At 34.6% G+C, this 15,954-nt stretch overlaps 2 protein-coding genes across 3 annotated transcripts; both read right to left on the bottom strand.

Annotated features, from left to right (window-relative positions):
* Positions 1–3,863: 3,863 nt before the first annotated feature.
* LOC115709374 (hydroxyproline O-galactosyltransferase GALT6) lies at positions 3,864–8,166 on the bottom strand. Of its 2 annotated transcripts, XM_030637462.2 has the most exons (7): positions 6,897–8,166; positions 6,027–6,259; positions 5,655–5,945; positions 5,441–5,569; positions 5,180–5,353; positions 4,689–4,796; positions 3,864–4,584 (listed from the first exon to the last, which is right to left on the bottom strand). In XM_030637462.2, the coding sequence occupies exons 1-7, from the start codon at positions 7,744–7,746 to the stop codon at positions 4,375–4,377; spliced, it is 1,995 nt and encodes a 664-aa protein (XP_030493322.2). In that variant the 5' UTR covers positions 7,747–8,166; the 3' UTR covers positions 3,864–4,374. The 2 variants fall into 2 exon arrangements, with proteins under 2 accessions (XP_030493322.2, XP_030493323.2); XM_030637463.2 differs by lacking the exons at positions 3,864–4,584; positions 4,689–4,796 and adding an exon at positions 4,806–5,047 and having other exon boundaries at positions 6,897–8,164.
* A 334-nt stretch (positions 8,167–8,500) lies between these two features.
* Positions 8,501–15,345, bottom strand: LOC133035799 (uncharacterized). The gene is made up of 2 exons (XM_061112091.1): positions 14,439–15,345; positions 8,501–9,103 (listed from the first exon to the last, which is right to left on the bottom strand). The coding sequence occupies exon 2, from the start codon at positions 9,098–9,100 to the stop codon at positions 8,588–8,590; it is 513 nt and encodes a 170-aa protein (XP_060968074.1). The 5' UTR covers positions 9,101–9,103; positions 14,439–15,345; the 3' UTR covers positions 8,501–8,587.
* Between the last annotated feature and the right edge of the window lie 609 nt (positions 15,346–15,954).

The following is a 15,954-nucleotide window of genomic DNA, read 5'->3' on the forward strand; positions in this document are numbered from 1 at the left end:
TCTAAATCTTTGTCTATTGATACTCAACAATGGGGTGTACATATCGAATCGTGTTCTAACCAAAGTTGTTTCTCAAACATATTTTGAGTTGTGATAAGGTTGAAAACCGACTTGATGACATGTACACATTTTATAAATACCCATATATAGTTAGAGTACAATTGTCAAAGAAAAGATCTGGGCCCTAAACCATAAATGAGCATATTTCATTTGAAAAACTATAAGGTTTAAGGGTTACATATTTTATTATCCATCTCACAACACTAGAATTGTGGAATTAAGAATTGACTTGATCAGTGGGAGTGATCAATCTAGGAACCTAGTTTCCGAGAAAGATCATTCATATTTTCTCAAACTTCCACCTCAAGTGTTAGATTAATTATGATTCACAACATCCCTTAAGATTAATGGTTTTTGAGAATTCATTACTAATCATTAATAATATACAAGTTATTGGTAAAATTCTAATAAGTTATGTTATTTAGTAATTGCTTACAATTTCTAAAATAACATGTTATTGAACCATTTGCTCTTTTAAGAGTTTGTTGGTCCATCCTTAAGATGACTTATTAGAACAGTAAGATCAATGTTTTCTAGTGATTACATTTTGTACAATAAGAGTTCAACTACAATATTAATTTGAGACACAAATTAAATTATAGAATGATAAAGAATTGAAGTTGTAGTACAATATGCCATGAATGAAGAAATGAATATCTTAAATAGCAATAAAGTTTATCTTTAGTAAAGTTGTCTAATGGGGTGGAGAACATTAATTAAGCATAGGTTTTTTCACCAATAATATTCATTAGGCAACATTGAGAAACATAAAGATATAAAAGAATATTCATTGCTAAGAAGTTCATTTTGAACTAAGAATCAATAACAAATGAGATTTACATTCTCACTTGTTTTTATAAAAGATTCTATTATAGACCTTGGCATTTGTTGCTTGTTTCAATTCATTAATCAATTCCAAACAGTGAACTAGAGAAGAAGGTATACAGCTGCCATAAAGATTTTTCTCTAATAGTGGTGAACATATGCAAGCTTAAGATGTCTACCTATAGATTAAAACAAACATCTCACAAATTGGTATTATATCATCTTTTCCTTTAGGTTTGAAAAGAGAATTATGGAAATAATTATATACCAGAAGGCTAGTGGGAGTAATATTTGTTTTATACGTAAACAATATGTTACTTGCAAATGGTGATAAAAGTTTTCTATATAAGTTGAAATAATTCATATCTCAAATTATTATTTTGAGATAAGGAATATAAATAATATATATATTTTTAATTAATTAGAGAGTAGCCACAGCATCTCTGATTAAATAAAATTATGTATTATTCATCTGATATAACTTTTATCTTTAAGTGTGATAAATTCAACTCGAACCAAAGATTCGAAAAATGATCTGGAGTGAGAATAAATTAAGAACATTCATTTGCTTCTATTTTAGAAGCCTAATGTATGCCTGAGAGTCTGAATAAGACTTTGCATTACATTTGTTTCAGGATCGTTAAGTAGTATCAGAATAACTAAAGTTAAGACCACTTTATTTTTCATACAAAGTGATGAGGTATCTTTAAGATACTAAAAATTATATTCATACATATTTTAAGATGAATTGACCATCTGGAAATATAGTTAACCAATTAGATTCTAACATACTTCACTGGTTGTATTTATTCACGTAAATCAATATTTTATTACGTCGTTAAGATTACCAGTAAGTTATATTGTAGAGAATCTTGATTGTTATTTCCACTATAGAAGTCAGATTCATTTATTGTTTTGAGGATACATCTCGTATGATGTATTATAGAGTTTCATAGTAGGCCTAGAGTTCGAATTACGCTTCATTAGGCCATTAAGAAAATTTTGCGATAAATTCAGCTACAATATTTATGGCTAATAACTCTAAGAGTACTGGTCGAAGCTAGCATATCGACATTAAGTATTTAGCCATAAAAAGGCGTGATAAGTGGTCATTAATCACGCAAACTGAATTGGGTGATCGCATAGATCCTTGACTAAAGGCATGCCGCAACACAAATTCAAGGATCATAAAGTAAATATGGGATTCAGTTAACCCATATGCAGTTTTTTTTTTATTTGTACAACCAAAAATTATTTAATGAAACTCTAATTTCGATATTTTCTCATATTTATGTGCACCTTAATTTCATCTGAGAAAATTATCGTAATAGGACCTGAATAAACATAAGGGTTAGGGTTTATTCACTTAAGTACATTGCCACATAAAGTACATTGTTATATAGTAAATGTATTGTAATACATGGAAGATAACACTCGATTCATAATGAGGACATGTCGCTATGATTCGTATGTTTATTATATAATGAGGAACGTTGGGTTTGAATATTTTAGTTTAAATGCTGACCAAGTGGGAGAATATTAGAATATTTTATTTATGGAAATTATTTTCTAATTAAGGAAATGATTTTCTATTTAAGGAAATAAATAAATAATTGATTGTCTGTTAAATGAATATTTTATATTCATTGAATCTGAACAAAATCAATTATGTAATATTCTATATATGGTCAGATTTCTATATTCATTACCTGATTTGATTTCCTGAATTAATTGTCAAAATATTCTGACAATTAATGTGGCACGTATCGATGGAGTATCTCACCTATAAATATAGGGTCTCGGTCCCCGAGCTCCTCACTCATTCTGTTCATAACAGCAAAATCCATCTAAAGAGAGTTGAGAGAGCGAGGAAGCCCGATTACCCACATCAATCGGTTTCTTTTGCAGATCAAGCTTATGTGGGACTAAAGCTTAAAGATTCAATGGCTGGAGGTATTTCGATCCTTAAGTTATATAGTGTATATATTTGTTTATTCCGCATTTTATATATACATACATATATTTCAGTTTATACATATAAATGTCTAACACATCATTCGTATGAAGTCGTGACAATTATTAGCAGAAAAAAAAAGGTGGTCCAACTGGTGCTTATATATTCAAACTCTTGGATTTGGATTCACAACTTATATCTATACCAAATCCACTCTTTATAATTCAAGCGCTTGCACACGTCCCTGTTAACATAAAAAAAGCCTATGGCTGTAGTGTAGAAGAGACTTGAAAATCTAAGCTGCATGAAAAGACCTAAAATTATTTGTTGGCAAATGGCAACGCAGTATCGGACAAGATTTTCGCTGTGAGTAAAGTAACCTTCCCTTTTATGTCTTGGTGTGAATATGTCTTCCTTTTTTGTAATTTTGCTTACTGCTCTGTCCTCACACATTTAAGATTGTTCCTTATTTGTTTCTATTGACCACATTTGAAGATCTAGAAATGTTGTATGCCATAACATAGCTAGTTTTTATTTTTATTTTTTTGATAGAAATAACTGGTCCTTCATTAATGGAAGTCATGGGGTAAATAAAATCCACTCTGCTATTTTGTTATCCAATGAAAGCCGCCTTTGAAAAATAAATAAATAAATAAACGGTTTGAACAAGAAAGGGTCAAAAGTTGACTAATTCTTTTCTGCCCAGTTTACACGATAAAACATTAACTTAACGTTAATTCACGACTTGTTTGATTTTGACAAGTAACCGTTGGAGAAAAGTAACATTTGAAAAAGATGGCCCAGCAGAGCTTTATTACTTTTCTCTTTTTGCTGAATTCTCTTCATTACTGAAAAGAATATCATGGCCTCCTTTTCTTTCTTTTTCCAATTAAATGCACTTAACAAGGTCAATTAATGGTCCAAGGGATTTCAATGAAAATAGAACTAGGATAAAATAAGAATAAATAAGCCAAAATATATCCTACAGTTAATGATTTACAGCAAATTCATAACGTAAAGAATCTTGATACGAAATTAGTTTATATAGAGAATTAAATGTGTCGAAATGAACTATTTTAATTATTATCCCTAAATAGAATAATAATTATAATAAGAATCACAGAGAAAGAAACAATATATTCTTCGAATCTAAATAATTCTCATTCTCGGCTGTAGTGGCTGGCTGTAATGTAATGGGACAGATTACATTTCTTGCTTTTCGTATACTTTTATGAAGAAAGAAACATAATTGGGAAAAGAGAGACTGAGAGAGGGCCCTAATGTTAAAAGAAGACAAAAAAAAAAGTGACAAAAAGATACAAAGAGCAAGAAATAATGAATGAATTTGATAGGAAGGGAAACTTTGTACAGGTACACCAGAAGGATGAAATGTGATCTTTAAAGCTCTCTATAGAATATACAAAATATATAGATATGCTATGACTGCAAAACTTGTGCCTCTCTGTTTTGGTCTGAGAAAAGAAGATTCTCAATATGGCCTACACCACCACCCACCCACCTACCTACCCCCATTATCATCTCATGTTGCAGCATTGAGGTCTCACCTGTCTTTGCAATTTGTCCCACATGCACATCATCTGCCTTGGTGATTGGTAATGTGCTGTGAAATAATCTTCCACACATCCAAATTGGCAGAACTTATAGCTGTGAACATATTGTACTGGCTTTGAAATATTGAATTTCTCCACCCACATTCCCATACTTACATCTTCCATCTTGAACAACTGCAAGCAAGTTTTAACAGAATACTTTAGCATGATTCAACAACGATATACTGCACCATGATACCGCCATTATCAAGACAAAACAGAGAGAGAGAAATGCTTACCCTTAATTTATGTCTTCTAAACTCGGACACGATAGAGCGTGCAATGTCGGATGACATGATATAACCAGGTCCATTTGCATAAGGAGGATAAACTTCTTCGGGCCACTCCTGAACACCAATAAAAAGAAATTGTGAGAAGATATTGCAAGATGTAAACTCTAAAACTTAATCTAATACAAAATGGAAGACCCATATTGTGAACTCTAATAGGACTTGAAGCCATTTATGAATGTGCTTTCTCTGATTCTGGAAGCCGCCAGTCTACTCAAAATCAATAGTGATTCTTTTATTTGTAAGGTCTAATTGAAGGAAGCAAGAGCATCATGTTTAATGGTGCTATAATGCACGTTCATTTGTGTCTGTGCATGAAGCAGAGGGAAATCTTAACTACTTTATTATTACCAAATAAGAGAAATAAAATTGACTCATTAAATAAGGTTTATTACTTCAACAACAAATGAGTGTATCAGATCCAATAAGTTATTCCGTACCTCAAATGTCACAGACCACTTTCCGTATCGCAGAGGCTTGTGATAATAATTTATGTTTCCTATATACAAACTCCTGCCCTCAGGTACTTTTTTTGCTTCATTGATCACAGAATCAACTCTTACAAATGTATCATCATCACATTTCATAATGTACTTAGCAGACACTGATCGAACCTGGAACAGAAAGAACATCATTAGATATGATTAGGCTTCCAAAAAGATTAGATAATAGAAAATATGTGACTGTTCATGCTCACTCACCCCATATTCACAGATGGCCACAGTTTTCAACACAACAAGGTCATAGTTATCCATGTAAGGCACAATAACAATATCACCAAAAAACTCCGCCTCTTTCTTTAACTCAGCATTCACTTCCTTTCTTCCATGCTGTCAATAGTATAATGTGATGAATTAGACCATAGTTTGATACATCAAACACTAACAACAAAAGTGCATGTGTGGAGTTTCTTACCAAAGCTACAAAAAAACGAGCTACCACATTTGAAGATTTAATAAGCCTATGCTGCATCCAAGACTTCCTTATTGCCATTCGCTCAGCAAAATGGTTACCCGCAGAAAGGATGCCAATGAAGAGTTCAACCTCTCCCTCAGGAAGAGGTGGAGCACACCACTTTCTTGCCATCTCAAGATGTTGCTGTGGAGCAAAACTAGGATGTGACAAGGGCAAAGCAGCAGCAAATACAGAATGAATATCAATGTCCCCACTCACGGACAATCCAGTGGCATCTTCAAGAGTAAATCCCTGCAATATTATCAGAACCTTTTAGACTACATTCAAATTCACTGACAGAAAAGATCAACAAATTTTATAAACATTACTCACCGGGCGGTAAGGGAAGGAGGTAACATGCCTTCCATCAACATTAATATGATAACCCTCCAAACCTGCGCTAAGAGTTAAAACAAATAGCTTATCCTCTGCAAATGGGAACGGCCAGTCCACAGACACCTTTTTTGTTCGGCCAATTAACCTGGATAACCACCATGTTGCCTTGTTCTCTTCAAGATGATTGTCATCATTACGTATCCACTTTTCACACTTTACCTGACCATCAACTACAGATAATTTATAGAATTACACAATCTGGGCAGCATAGGAAACATGAATAAACTCAAATAATAACAGAGAAAGTGAGTTAATAATCACATAGTATCCAAAAGAAATTCGCATGTCCAATATTTTCAAGCCTTCAAACAAAGTAACTCAAAAATAATATGAGCGTTAAGATTTTGTTCAGATGAGATTTTTTATGAACAAAATAACAATTCCATTTCTCTGCAGCAACTAATGCCCACTTTAATTCAAAGTTAATTAAAAAAGAAATTCTAGAAAAAAAAAATATAACAGGCACTAACATCTTATGGAGCAATCTCCCCAGTCTTAAAAAGAGAATAAAAGCATCAGACACACCACAACTTCAATATACCAGAAACTTTACCACTCAAATCAATAAAGACTGTGATTATTCACCAACCAGATATAGCTTTCCAACTAAATTTCTCAATCCGTAGCCGTTAGAGAAAAGACAGCAAAAAGTAACTCATTTTTTTCAACCACCACCAAAACCAAGACAAGCCAAATAAACATTGCAACCTAACTCTCTAATAACCATGGAACCGAACAAAAAACAAAAGCATTCAAATTTTCAGATTAAACGATATATGTAACTATAGCCCAATCAAGATCACTTACCAGTTTCTTCATCCGCCTTTGATTTCCATCCTTCACACCTATGAGCAGTACCCCATTGCATCCTATAGCATGTGTTCTGCTCAATAACAGGCTTACCACTCCAGTCTCCTCTCAACCTTGGATTAAAATGTAAAACCCTTGGTGGGTCTTCACCCTCCACAGCATTTAACCCCTGCAACTCCATCTTGAACTGAGACACCATAACCGAATCAAACCCATCTTTCAACAGTGATATCTTCGGCTCCTCTTCCTCATGGGCAGCTCTGGGCTTGCCCACCAGAGTTATGTGGGAACCAAGAGTCAGTCCACATGGGATAACCATGACTTGCTTAGTAGCCGAAAACTCCGACCGGGATAAAGACACAGAAGGCGGGCACGACTCGGACCGATTCACGGCCTTGTCAGAGACGATCGCGACCTTTCCCGATTCGAGTTCTTCCCAATACTGCTTCCCCACTTCCCAAGCAACCTTCGCCGACTCGTAAAGCTCCGAAGCCCTGTCTTTGCTCCCGGCTTCAAACGCTTTCCGATCGAAAACTAAGCTCGAAAGAATCCTATGCTTGGTGGGGACTCGACTCGAACTGGGCTGAAACGAATTTCTTATGGAAACACGTTCAACAGGACGAGTCGGTGCTTCTGTTTGGTCCATATTCACCTCACTGTTAAGCCTATGATTCGTTCGAATCAAGGGGTCCTGAGACACAACACTGAACCCAGTTTTGAAAACAATGGGGATTTCAACGCTGACCATGAATAAATATAGAAAACCGACACCGATTAGTATCTGAATCGCTCTTTGTCTGCTTAGGGACAGAAACGTATCAAGTTTTTCCGATTTGCCTCTCCTCATGACGACCGACCCACCGACCCCAAATCCCAGAAGATGAAATATTATCAAAATCTGGAACTGGGTTCTGGAAATCCCAACTCTTTGATCATTCAAAAGAAACCGCCGAAGATAGGGAGGAGAGAAAGAGAAGAATTATGGAGTTAGGCCAGCAACTTAGAAATGAACGCGTAAAGAAGAGAGAGTTTAAAGAAGAAGAAAAGGAGAGGTTTTTGGGCTAATTTTCAGGTCGGTGATATTAGCATTTTCTTGGAAGATCACCCAAATATTGTTTCCTGTTTTTGTTTCGGTTTTACTTTTTTTTTAAATAATAAAAAATTCTGCCGAAGATGAAAACGGGTATTTTATTTTGAAAACTCATTAATTGAAAATTGATTTTGTGCAAATTTCAAAAACAAATAAAATTAATAAAAAAAAGATTTTATTCCAACGTTATACTCGACTCGCTTGCGTAAGTATTGAACTATACTCGCCCACACAAGCTCTATATTAGCCATTAGCCACTCAATTTTCCTTTCTTCTTTTCAACATCTGAATTAATTATTAATTAATTAATTTCCATACTCATAATTGTAATTCATCGCCTTAATGATATCTCATTCCCCTAAATAGAAAAACAACAAATCATAACCTCAAAATTTGACTAAAGTTCCCCTGTAGAAAATGACTAAATTAATGATACATATATTTATGATACGTAGGTGTATTGAACTATTTTCTGTTTCTTATATTATATTTTTTAGGAGAAAATTTGAACCTTCAACAGCAAAATTTTTTTTTTTTTTTTTGAAAATAACTTGTGCTTCAATAAATAAAACTAGACAGTACAAAGCATACAACCAAGTTAAATGGACGACAAAGAACCATTCCACACAATCTCATTATCTAGTCCTAACCCAAATTTTGCAACCCAATGAGCCAATTGATTAGACTCTCGATACACATGTTCAATTCGCAGGTTAGGACTGAAAGATAACAAGTTTTTAATACCTACTAAGACATCATCCAGAGGACTAGCATTCCAATTACAAGAATTAAGTTTATCTACAATAGTTTTACAATCTGTCTTTAAAGTATCCACTGGAAGATGAAGTAGCTGTACCCAAAAAAGAGCATGATAAATGGCCTTAGCTTCTGCCATAACAGCAGGGATACTTCCAATACAGGGTTTAGCCACACCAGCTTTGACAACACCAGACTCATCAGCCACCACAATACCATAACTATGCTTTTGACCACGAACATCAATGGCAGCATCAGTAAAAACCTGTAAATAAGAATCAGAAGCACCCGCCGAATCCCTATTTGAAACCTGATCCAACACACGATTCTGCTGAATTTTTTGCTGAGCATCCATATACTGAAAAAAGTAGTTTATACTCCAATCAAAAATATCAGTAACAGGGATAACATGCTTATGATGTATGTAATTATTTCTGTTATTTCATAATGCCCAAAGAAAGCAAAACAAAATGCCAATATATTCCTTATCTAACACTTCAAAAGAGGTCAACAAAAAATCAGTAATATCAAGATGTTTAAATTTAAGATAAAGATCAACAAACCTAGAGGATTTCCAAGCCTTTTTCAATCTGGAACACCCTAACAGAGCATGATGAACCGTCTCAGAATTACTTTTACAAAAAGAACAAAGTGGAGAATCAATAATATGACGAGTAAAGAGAGAAGAAGCTACTGGAAGGGTGTGAGACACGACTCTCCAAATGAAGTGTTTAATTTTCGGAGGGACTTTAGAATGCCAAACTTTATTCCAAAATTTCCTTGAATTAATGACAGACGAAGTAGATGGGATATCCTGATAAGAGAGAGCCAAATGATAGGCTGACTTAACAGTGAAAAGACCTGAGCCATCTCTAGACCAAATAAGATCATCTTTTCCAGAAAACCCAGTAATTGGAACATTAAGGATATCGTGAACATCAGATTCAGAAAAATGATGCCTAAGCTTTCTACAATCCCAACACCCAGAATCAGAAATAAAAAAAAAGAGAGCTTAGATGAAGGAGGCACATTTTCATCCTTATAGCAAAGATATTTGTTATTGGGGAGCCAATGATCACCAATAGTTAAAATGTTTTCTCCATCCCCAATCTTCCAAATAAGACCCAAAGCCATCAAATCTCTTCCCCAGAGAATGCTCCTCCAAGCATAGGAAGGGTTATGACCAGGAACAGCTTCCAGGATAGAAGAATTGGGAAAATATCTGGCTTTAAGGACACGGCATAACAAAGAGTCAGGTTGTTTAAAAATTTTCCAAGCCTGCTTTGCAAGCATAGCTTGATTAAAATGAATTAAAGAGCGAAAACCTAACCCCCCTATACATTTAGATTGACAAAGCTTTTTCTAGGATTTCCAATGAATTTTATTATTGTTTCCTGAAGAACCCCACCAGAACCTAGCCATCGCAGCCTCAATTCCCTTACATAATTTAACAGGAAGCCTAAAACAAGCCATAGCATAAGCTGGGATTGCCTGGATAACAGCCTTAAGAAGAATTTCCTTACCAGCCTTAGAAAACCACTTACCAGACCAGTTAGTAAGCACAAACAACACTTTATCCTTAAGAAAGGCAAAAGAATGATACTTTGATCTAGCAAGGCATTGAGGCAGACCTAAATACTTACTAACAAAAGGCCTATCCTCAAGATCAAAAGTGGCATAGAAAAGACTTCTAACATCCTGAGGAGTATTAGGGGAAAAGAGGATAGAAGATTTAGCAAAATTAATAACTTGCCCAGAGGCAAGAGAATAAAGATTAAAAATATGACTGAGAGAATTACAAGACTCCCTATCTGCTGCACAAAAAATGAGACTGTCATCAGCAAATAGAAGATGGGAAATAGAAGGAGCCCTCCTCGAAATAGCTACACCCTTAAGAGAACCAGAATTTTGATGAGCACAGAGAAGGGAAGACAATCCTTCAGCAAAAAGAAGAAAAAGGTAGGGTGAAAGCGGATCCCCTTGCCTGATACCACGAGAAGGCTTAACCGATCCAGTAATTGAGCCATTGATCAGAAATGAAAGATTGGAAGTGGTAATACATTTCATGATCAAAGCAACAAAAGAAACAGGGAAATTAAAATGCAACATTACACTTTCCAAATAGTGCCAGTTAACCCTGACAAAAGCCTTGGCCATATCAAGCTTCAAGGCTGCCCGACCACTTTTACCATTCTTCCTTCCATTGATAGCATGAACCACCTCTTGTGCAATCAAAATATTGTCAAAAATGACTCTACCAGCCACAAATGCACTTTGGAAAGGAGAGATAATTTTATGAAGAACCAATTTCAGCCTATTTGCTAAGACCTTAGAAATAACCTTATAAAAGGTGGAGCAAAGGCTAATTGGTCTAAAATCTCTAAGAGATCTAGCCCTCTTTTTTTTAGGAATAAGGACAATCAAGGTAGAATTAACCTCAGAAAAGTCTACCCCATTATTTAGACAGTCTAGGACTGCATACACTAAATCATTACCCACAGTGTCCCAATTCTTTTGATAGAAATAGGCATTAAGCCCATCAAGACCAGGAGCCTTATCTCCCGAGAGCTGGAACACAGCCTTTTTAACTTCCTCAAAAGTAAAAGGCTGCTGCAAAAAATCAACCTCCATTTCCTCCAGAGGGGGACCAAGGCAATCTAAAATTTGATTAACAGCCTCCGTATCACAACCATTACAATGAAAAAGATCCTCAAAATAAGAAGTAACAAAAGTACTTAAATCTTCTAAATTACTTGCAATATTACCATTATCATCTCTAAGAAAAGGAATAGCATTATTACGTTTTCTCTTGGACGCATACTTATGAAAGAATGTTGTGTTCCTATCTCCAGCCCTAAGCCAGTTAACTCTAGCCCTTTGACGCCAATAAATCTCTTCCCTATATAAAAGAGCATCAAGTTGAGATTGAAGATATTTAATAGAAGAAATTGTATCCCTATCTCTATGGTGAGAGGACTGAAGTCTCTCAATATCTTGCTGAAGATAAGAAATTCGAAGCTTAAAATCATTTCTAATTGACTTTCCCCAAGAAGTAAGAGAGTCAATAGAAGCTTTTTGGGAATGAAGGAACCTAGGATAAGCACCTAATGTGGAATCATTATTGGACCAAGCACTACTAAGGGTGGTATAAAAATTCGGATTCTCAAACCAAATATTTTCAAAATGGAACCGCCTATTACTATGAGGATTACGATTGGGCACATGTTGATTAACCATTACTTTCAGTGCTCTATGATCAGAACCATAATATGGTAAATGATAGAGAACAGCCGAAGGAAATAAATTACACCAAGAATCGAAACCAATGGCCCAATCAAGTCTTTCAAAAATAGTATTATTATTCCAAGCATAGGCGGACCCACATTGTAGCGAGGGGGGGCAGTCGCCCCCCCTGAAAAAAAAATCGAGAAAAAAATGTATATGTATTTTAATTAGTTACAACATATATTTGTATTAAAAGATGATATTTATAGATATAATAGTAACCTTGGTGTAATGGTTAAGGTAGTTGGTAAATAGGTTAGAGAGTAAAGGTTCAAACCCCACTAACTACACTTTATATTTTCTTTTTAAATTTATTTACGCCCCCCCTCACTTTAAATTCTGGGTCCGCCACTGATTCCAAGTATATTTATTACCTATAAAAGGAAGGGGTAATAGATGAAATTTACTTAAAAAAGTAGAAAAAATATCCATATTTGCAACATTATAATGATCACTACCAATTTTATCACTATAGTAAAGATAACTATTAAAATCCCCCATGATAAGCCAAGGGAGGTTCGGAGCATTATAATAAACTTTATCAAGCAACTCCCAAGTAAACACACGCTGAGAAACAACAGGAGAACCATAAAAGCCAGTAAAATGAAAAGTTTCATTATCAAGAAGAGTTATAATACAGTCAATATGATTACATGAAAAGTTTATAATATTAACATCTAAACAATCCTTCCATAACAAAGATAAGTCCCCCCCCCCCCCCCCCCGCTCCCAAAACACTTCCTAGGGACCTCAAAAGCATGGTCAAAACAAAGACCCATTCTAAACTTATCAACTGCATGGATAGAAAGTCTAGTTTCCATCAAAAAAAGGAGAGAAGGTTGCTGATTTTTCACCAAAAGGGAGAGCGGTCTGAATGCACGTGTACTCCCCAAACCACGTGCATTCCAGCTCAAAAGACTCATTTTTCCAGGCGGGTGTGCTCAGCATCACCCGCCTGTTTAGGTTCAGAAGTTGCAGCAGAAGAACTATCATCACTATCACCAGCTCGAGCTCTCTTCAGGGTAGATCTCAAAGAGCCACCAACAACAGCTTGATGAAGCTGAAAGGAAGGTCTTTTGACCCCTGAAGCAGAGGCCAAACCCTTACCACGAACAGAGTAGTCAGGTTGGCTCACATGGACACCATGCTCCATCTCCATAGGATTGGAATTGAGAGAAACATTCCCATCCTGGGCAGACAGAATGGAAGCTTGAGGCTGAAAGCCTCCCATCTGAAGCTCGGAGCTAACCATAGGAACAGAGGCAGTTACAATCACAGAATCAGTGGTATAAGGACTAAAAGCAAAATTACTTAGAGACAAACTAAGATCAGACCAGTTGAAAGGAGGAATCATCTCACGCATATTTGGGTTAATAGGAGTTGGAATCATAATGCCAGTAGTTTGTAGGGACTGTGTAAAAGGAAAGGTAGAAGTAGTGTTAAAGTTGAGGAAGGAAGGAAACCTAATAGGTAAATCCAAGGAGCCACTAGCAGAGATACTAAGATTGACAGGGGGAACATTCAACAAGGTCATGGCAGGTGGGTGAGGGTACTGAAAAGGAGCACCCTTATCAGAAATTTTCTCTTTTCCCCTAAGCAGAATATTATAAGGACAAAGAGGCTCAGACATAGTTTCATCACATTTTTGCAAAAAAGCATGACAATACCTTTTAGTGTGATCAAGACGACCACAGTAAAAGCAGAAATTAGGTAAACGTTCATACTTGAAATCGATCCATTTAATAAATTCCCTCCCCATTCGAATAAACCTTATATTCATACCCCTACGAATTGGCAAGTTAACATCTAGGAGGATTCTTAGTCTAAGATAAGGCCCAGTACCCTCTCTAACAGTGTCCCTATCAACTTCAATAAGATCTCCAACTTCAGAAGCAATAAACCTAGCAAGCTCATAAGATTTACACATAAAAGGAATACCATACACTTGCACCCAAAAAGGCACATAATGTAAAGTATCAGGGGTGATAGGAAATGAAATATCAGGAGCAGCAAAAACAGTTATACTTTGTGCAAAGTGCCAAGGCTGGCCTTCAAGAACTCTACCCTTATCCCCTTCACACCCAAAAGTAACCATAAACAATCCATCTGCATGTTCAAAAACACAGACAGGGAATCTACATAGCGATGACCACATTCCAGAGAGAGTTTTCATAAGGGAAGGCCTATTGAAGGGTCGGACAGTGTGTAATTTAAGCAACAAACTAATAGGGGTTGGAAAATCACTAGGGGGGTTAGCATGATAAGTGAAAACAGTATTTTCATCAGCAGGTAAAACAAGAGCACTAGAGACACTACTCAGAAATTCCTCCATGATACTAAATAGCAAAGAATACAAGAAAAGAGATAAAGAAAACAAGCAAAGGGTTGATAGGAATAAAAAATGATACCTGGTTCTTGCCTTATATAGATAAAACCAATATCCTCTAGAAATGACTTTTGAGGAATCCACAATCATAACCCTAGCATTAGCCGAAGTAGCCCTCATTAGGGAAAGATTTTGATGATCTTCGTCCGCTTCCGTCTTACAGTTTCCAATGGCAAAATAGAAGGTGAAAAGATAGTTTTTAATGCAAAAATGGCAGAAACTTAATGAGAAATGACTATCGGAGAAGACGAGAAGGAGGAAATGATACCAAATGCAATAAATGTTCCAGATAAAACAAATGGGATTGGAGAGAGAAACACCCAGAGACTCAGAGAAATTAATACCCATATTAATTACTAGAAGACACCTAATCGACAAACACTGAGAAGGAAAACCACCACATGAACAGTATGGGTGGACCAAATCCCCATATCAGGGACCAAAACACGATCAAAAGAGAAGAGGGTTCTCATACCTACCAGAGTGTTCCAGAGAGAAAAAGTCTTCAACAGCAAAATTTAGTGGGAGAAAGTTCGAAATGAAACAGTATGAAGATTATAGGAGTAGGAATTTGGAAAATTATTTAAAATATAATGGGGTTTTTTTATTTTTACACTTTAAAATATTTTTTTTTTTTGCATTTTTACAAAATTCTACATAGAAATTCTTTATTGCAACTAGCGCTGCAACCTAAATTGTAACAAAAACTCGTATAGAAATCCTATTACAACTAGAGCTGTAACCACTTTCAAAACTCAAACCGTAAATTTATAAAAAAGAAAAAGTTCAAAAAAAAAATTATATAAAGTAATTCTCCAAATATAATCTAATCCAACTAAATTAGTAATTAGATTGAATCAATTTTTTTAATTATATTTAAATACTACACTTAATTTTTAATATTACATAAAAAATATTAAAAAAATACACACGCTGAAAAACTAAACTATAAATAAAATATATGAGTTTCTTAGAATATTTTTTTTTTTTTTTGTATTTCTTTATTGAGTTGTAAAAAGTCTATTAAAATTTAATAAATAAATAAAAAAGAAATTTAAATAGGGTTTTATTATAGGTAAATACATATTATATTTATTAATATATATTATACGTAATTGGATTAGGGCCAATTTGGCACAATTGTGTTGTGGAAAAAACAGTTGTAGTTGTGCTGTCGGGAAAAACAATTGTAGCACAAATGTAGAAAAAAGTTGAATTGAGTGTTTGGTAAATTATAAATTTTAAAGTGTTGCGAGTTGTTAAGATTCTATTATAATAATGATAATATTTTAATCTAGTTTATTATAATCACAAATATATATAAAAAAATATGTTATATAAAAATTTTATTTTCTATATATTTTTAATTATTATTTTTTTAGAGTATAAAATTATACGTATTTGATAAAAATAATATTTAATATTTTTAAATTATATTTTTATCACTTGTAAAAAAAAATTGTAGTTGATATTGTTTGTTAATAATAAACATAAAAATAAAAATATAAAATATTTTTTAAAACAAAATAAAAAGTTAG

Source organism: Cannabis sativa, chromosome 3 (assembly GCF_029168945.1).
Source record: "Cannabis sativa cultivar Pink pepper isolate KNU-18-1 chromosome 3, ASM2916894v1, whole genome shotgun sequence".
Classification (NCBI taxonomy): Eukaryota; Viridiplantae; Streptophyta; class Magnoliopsida; order Rosales; family Cannabaceae; genus Cannabis; species Cannabis sativa.

Excerpts from the sequence above, each read along its gene's own strand:
- LOC133035799 (XM_061112091.1), bottom strand. The coding sequence starts at position 9,100 with ATGGATGCTCAGCAAAAAATTCAGCAGAATCGTGTGTTGGATCAGGTT.
- LOC115709374 (XM_030637462.2), bottom strand. The coding sequence starts at position 7,746 with ATGAGGAGAGGCAAATCGGAAAAACTTGATACGTTTCTGTCCCTAAGC. Across the intron at positions 5,354-5,440 it reads TGGCCATCTGTGAATATGGG|GTTCGATCAGTGTCTGCTAA; the intron begins GTGAGTGAGCAT and ends TTTCTGTTCCAG. Across the intron at positions 4,585-4,688 it reads TTAGAAGACATAAATTAAGG|TTGTTCAAGATGGAAGATGT; the intron begins GTAAGCATTTCT and ends ACTTGCTTGCAG.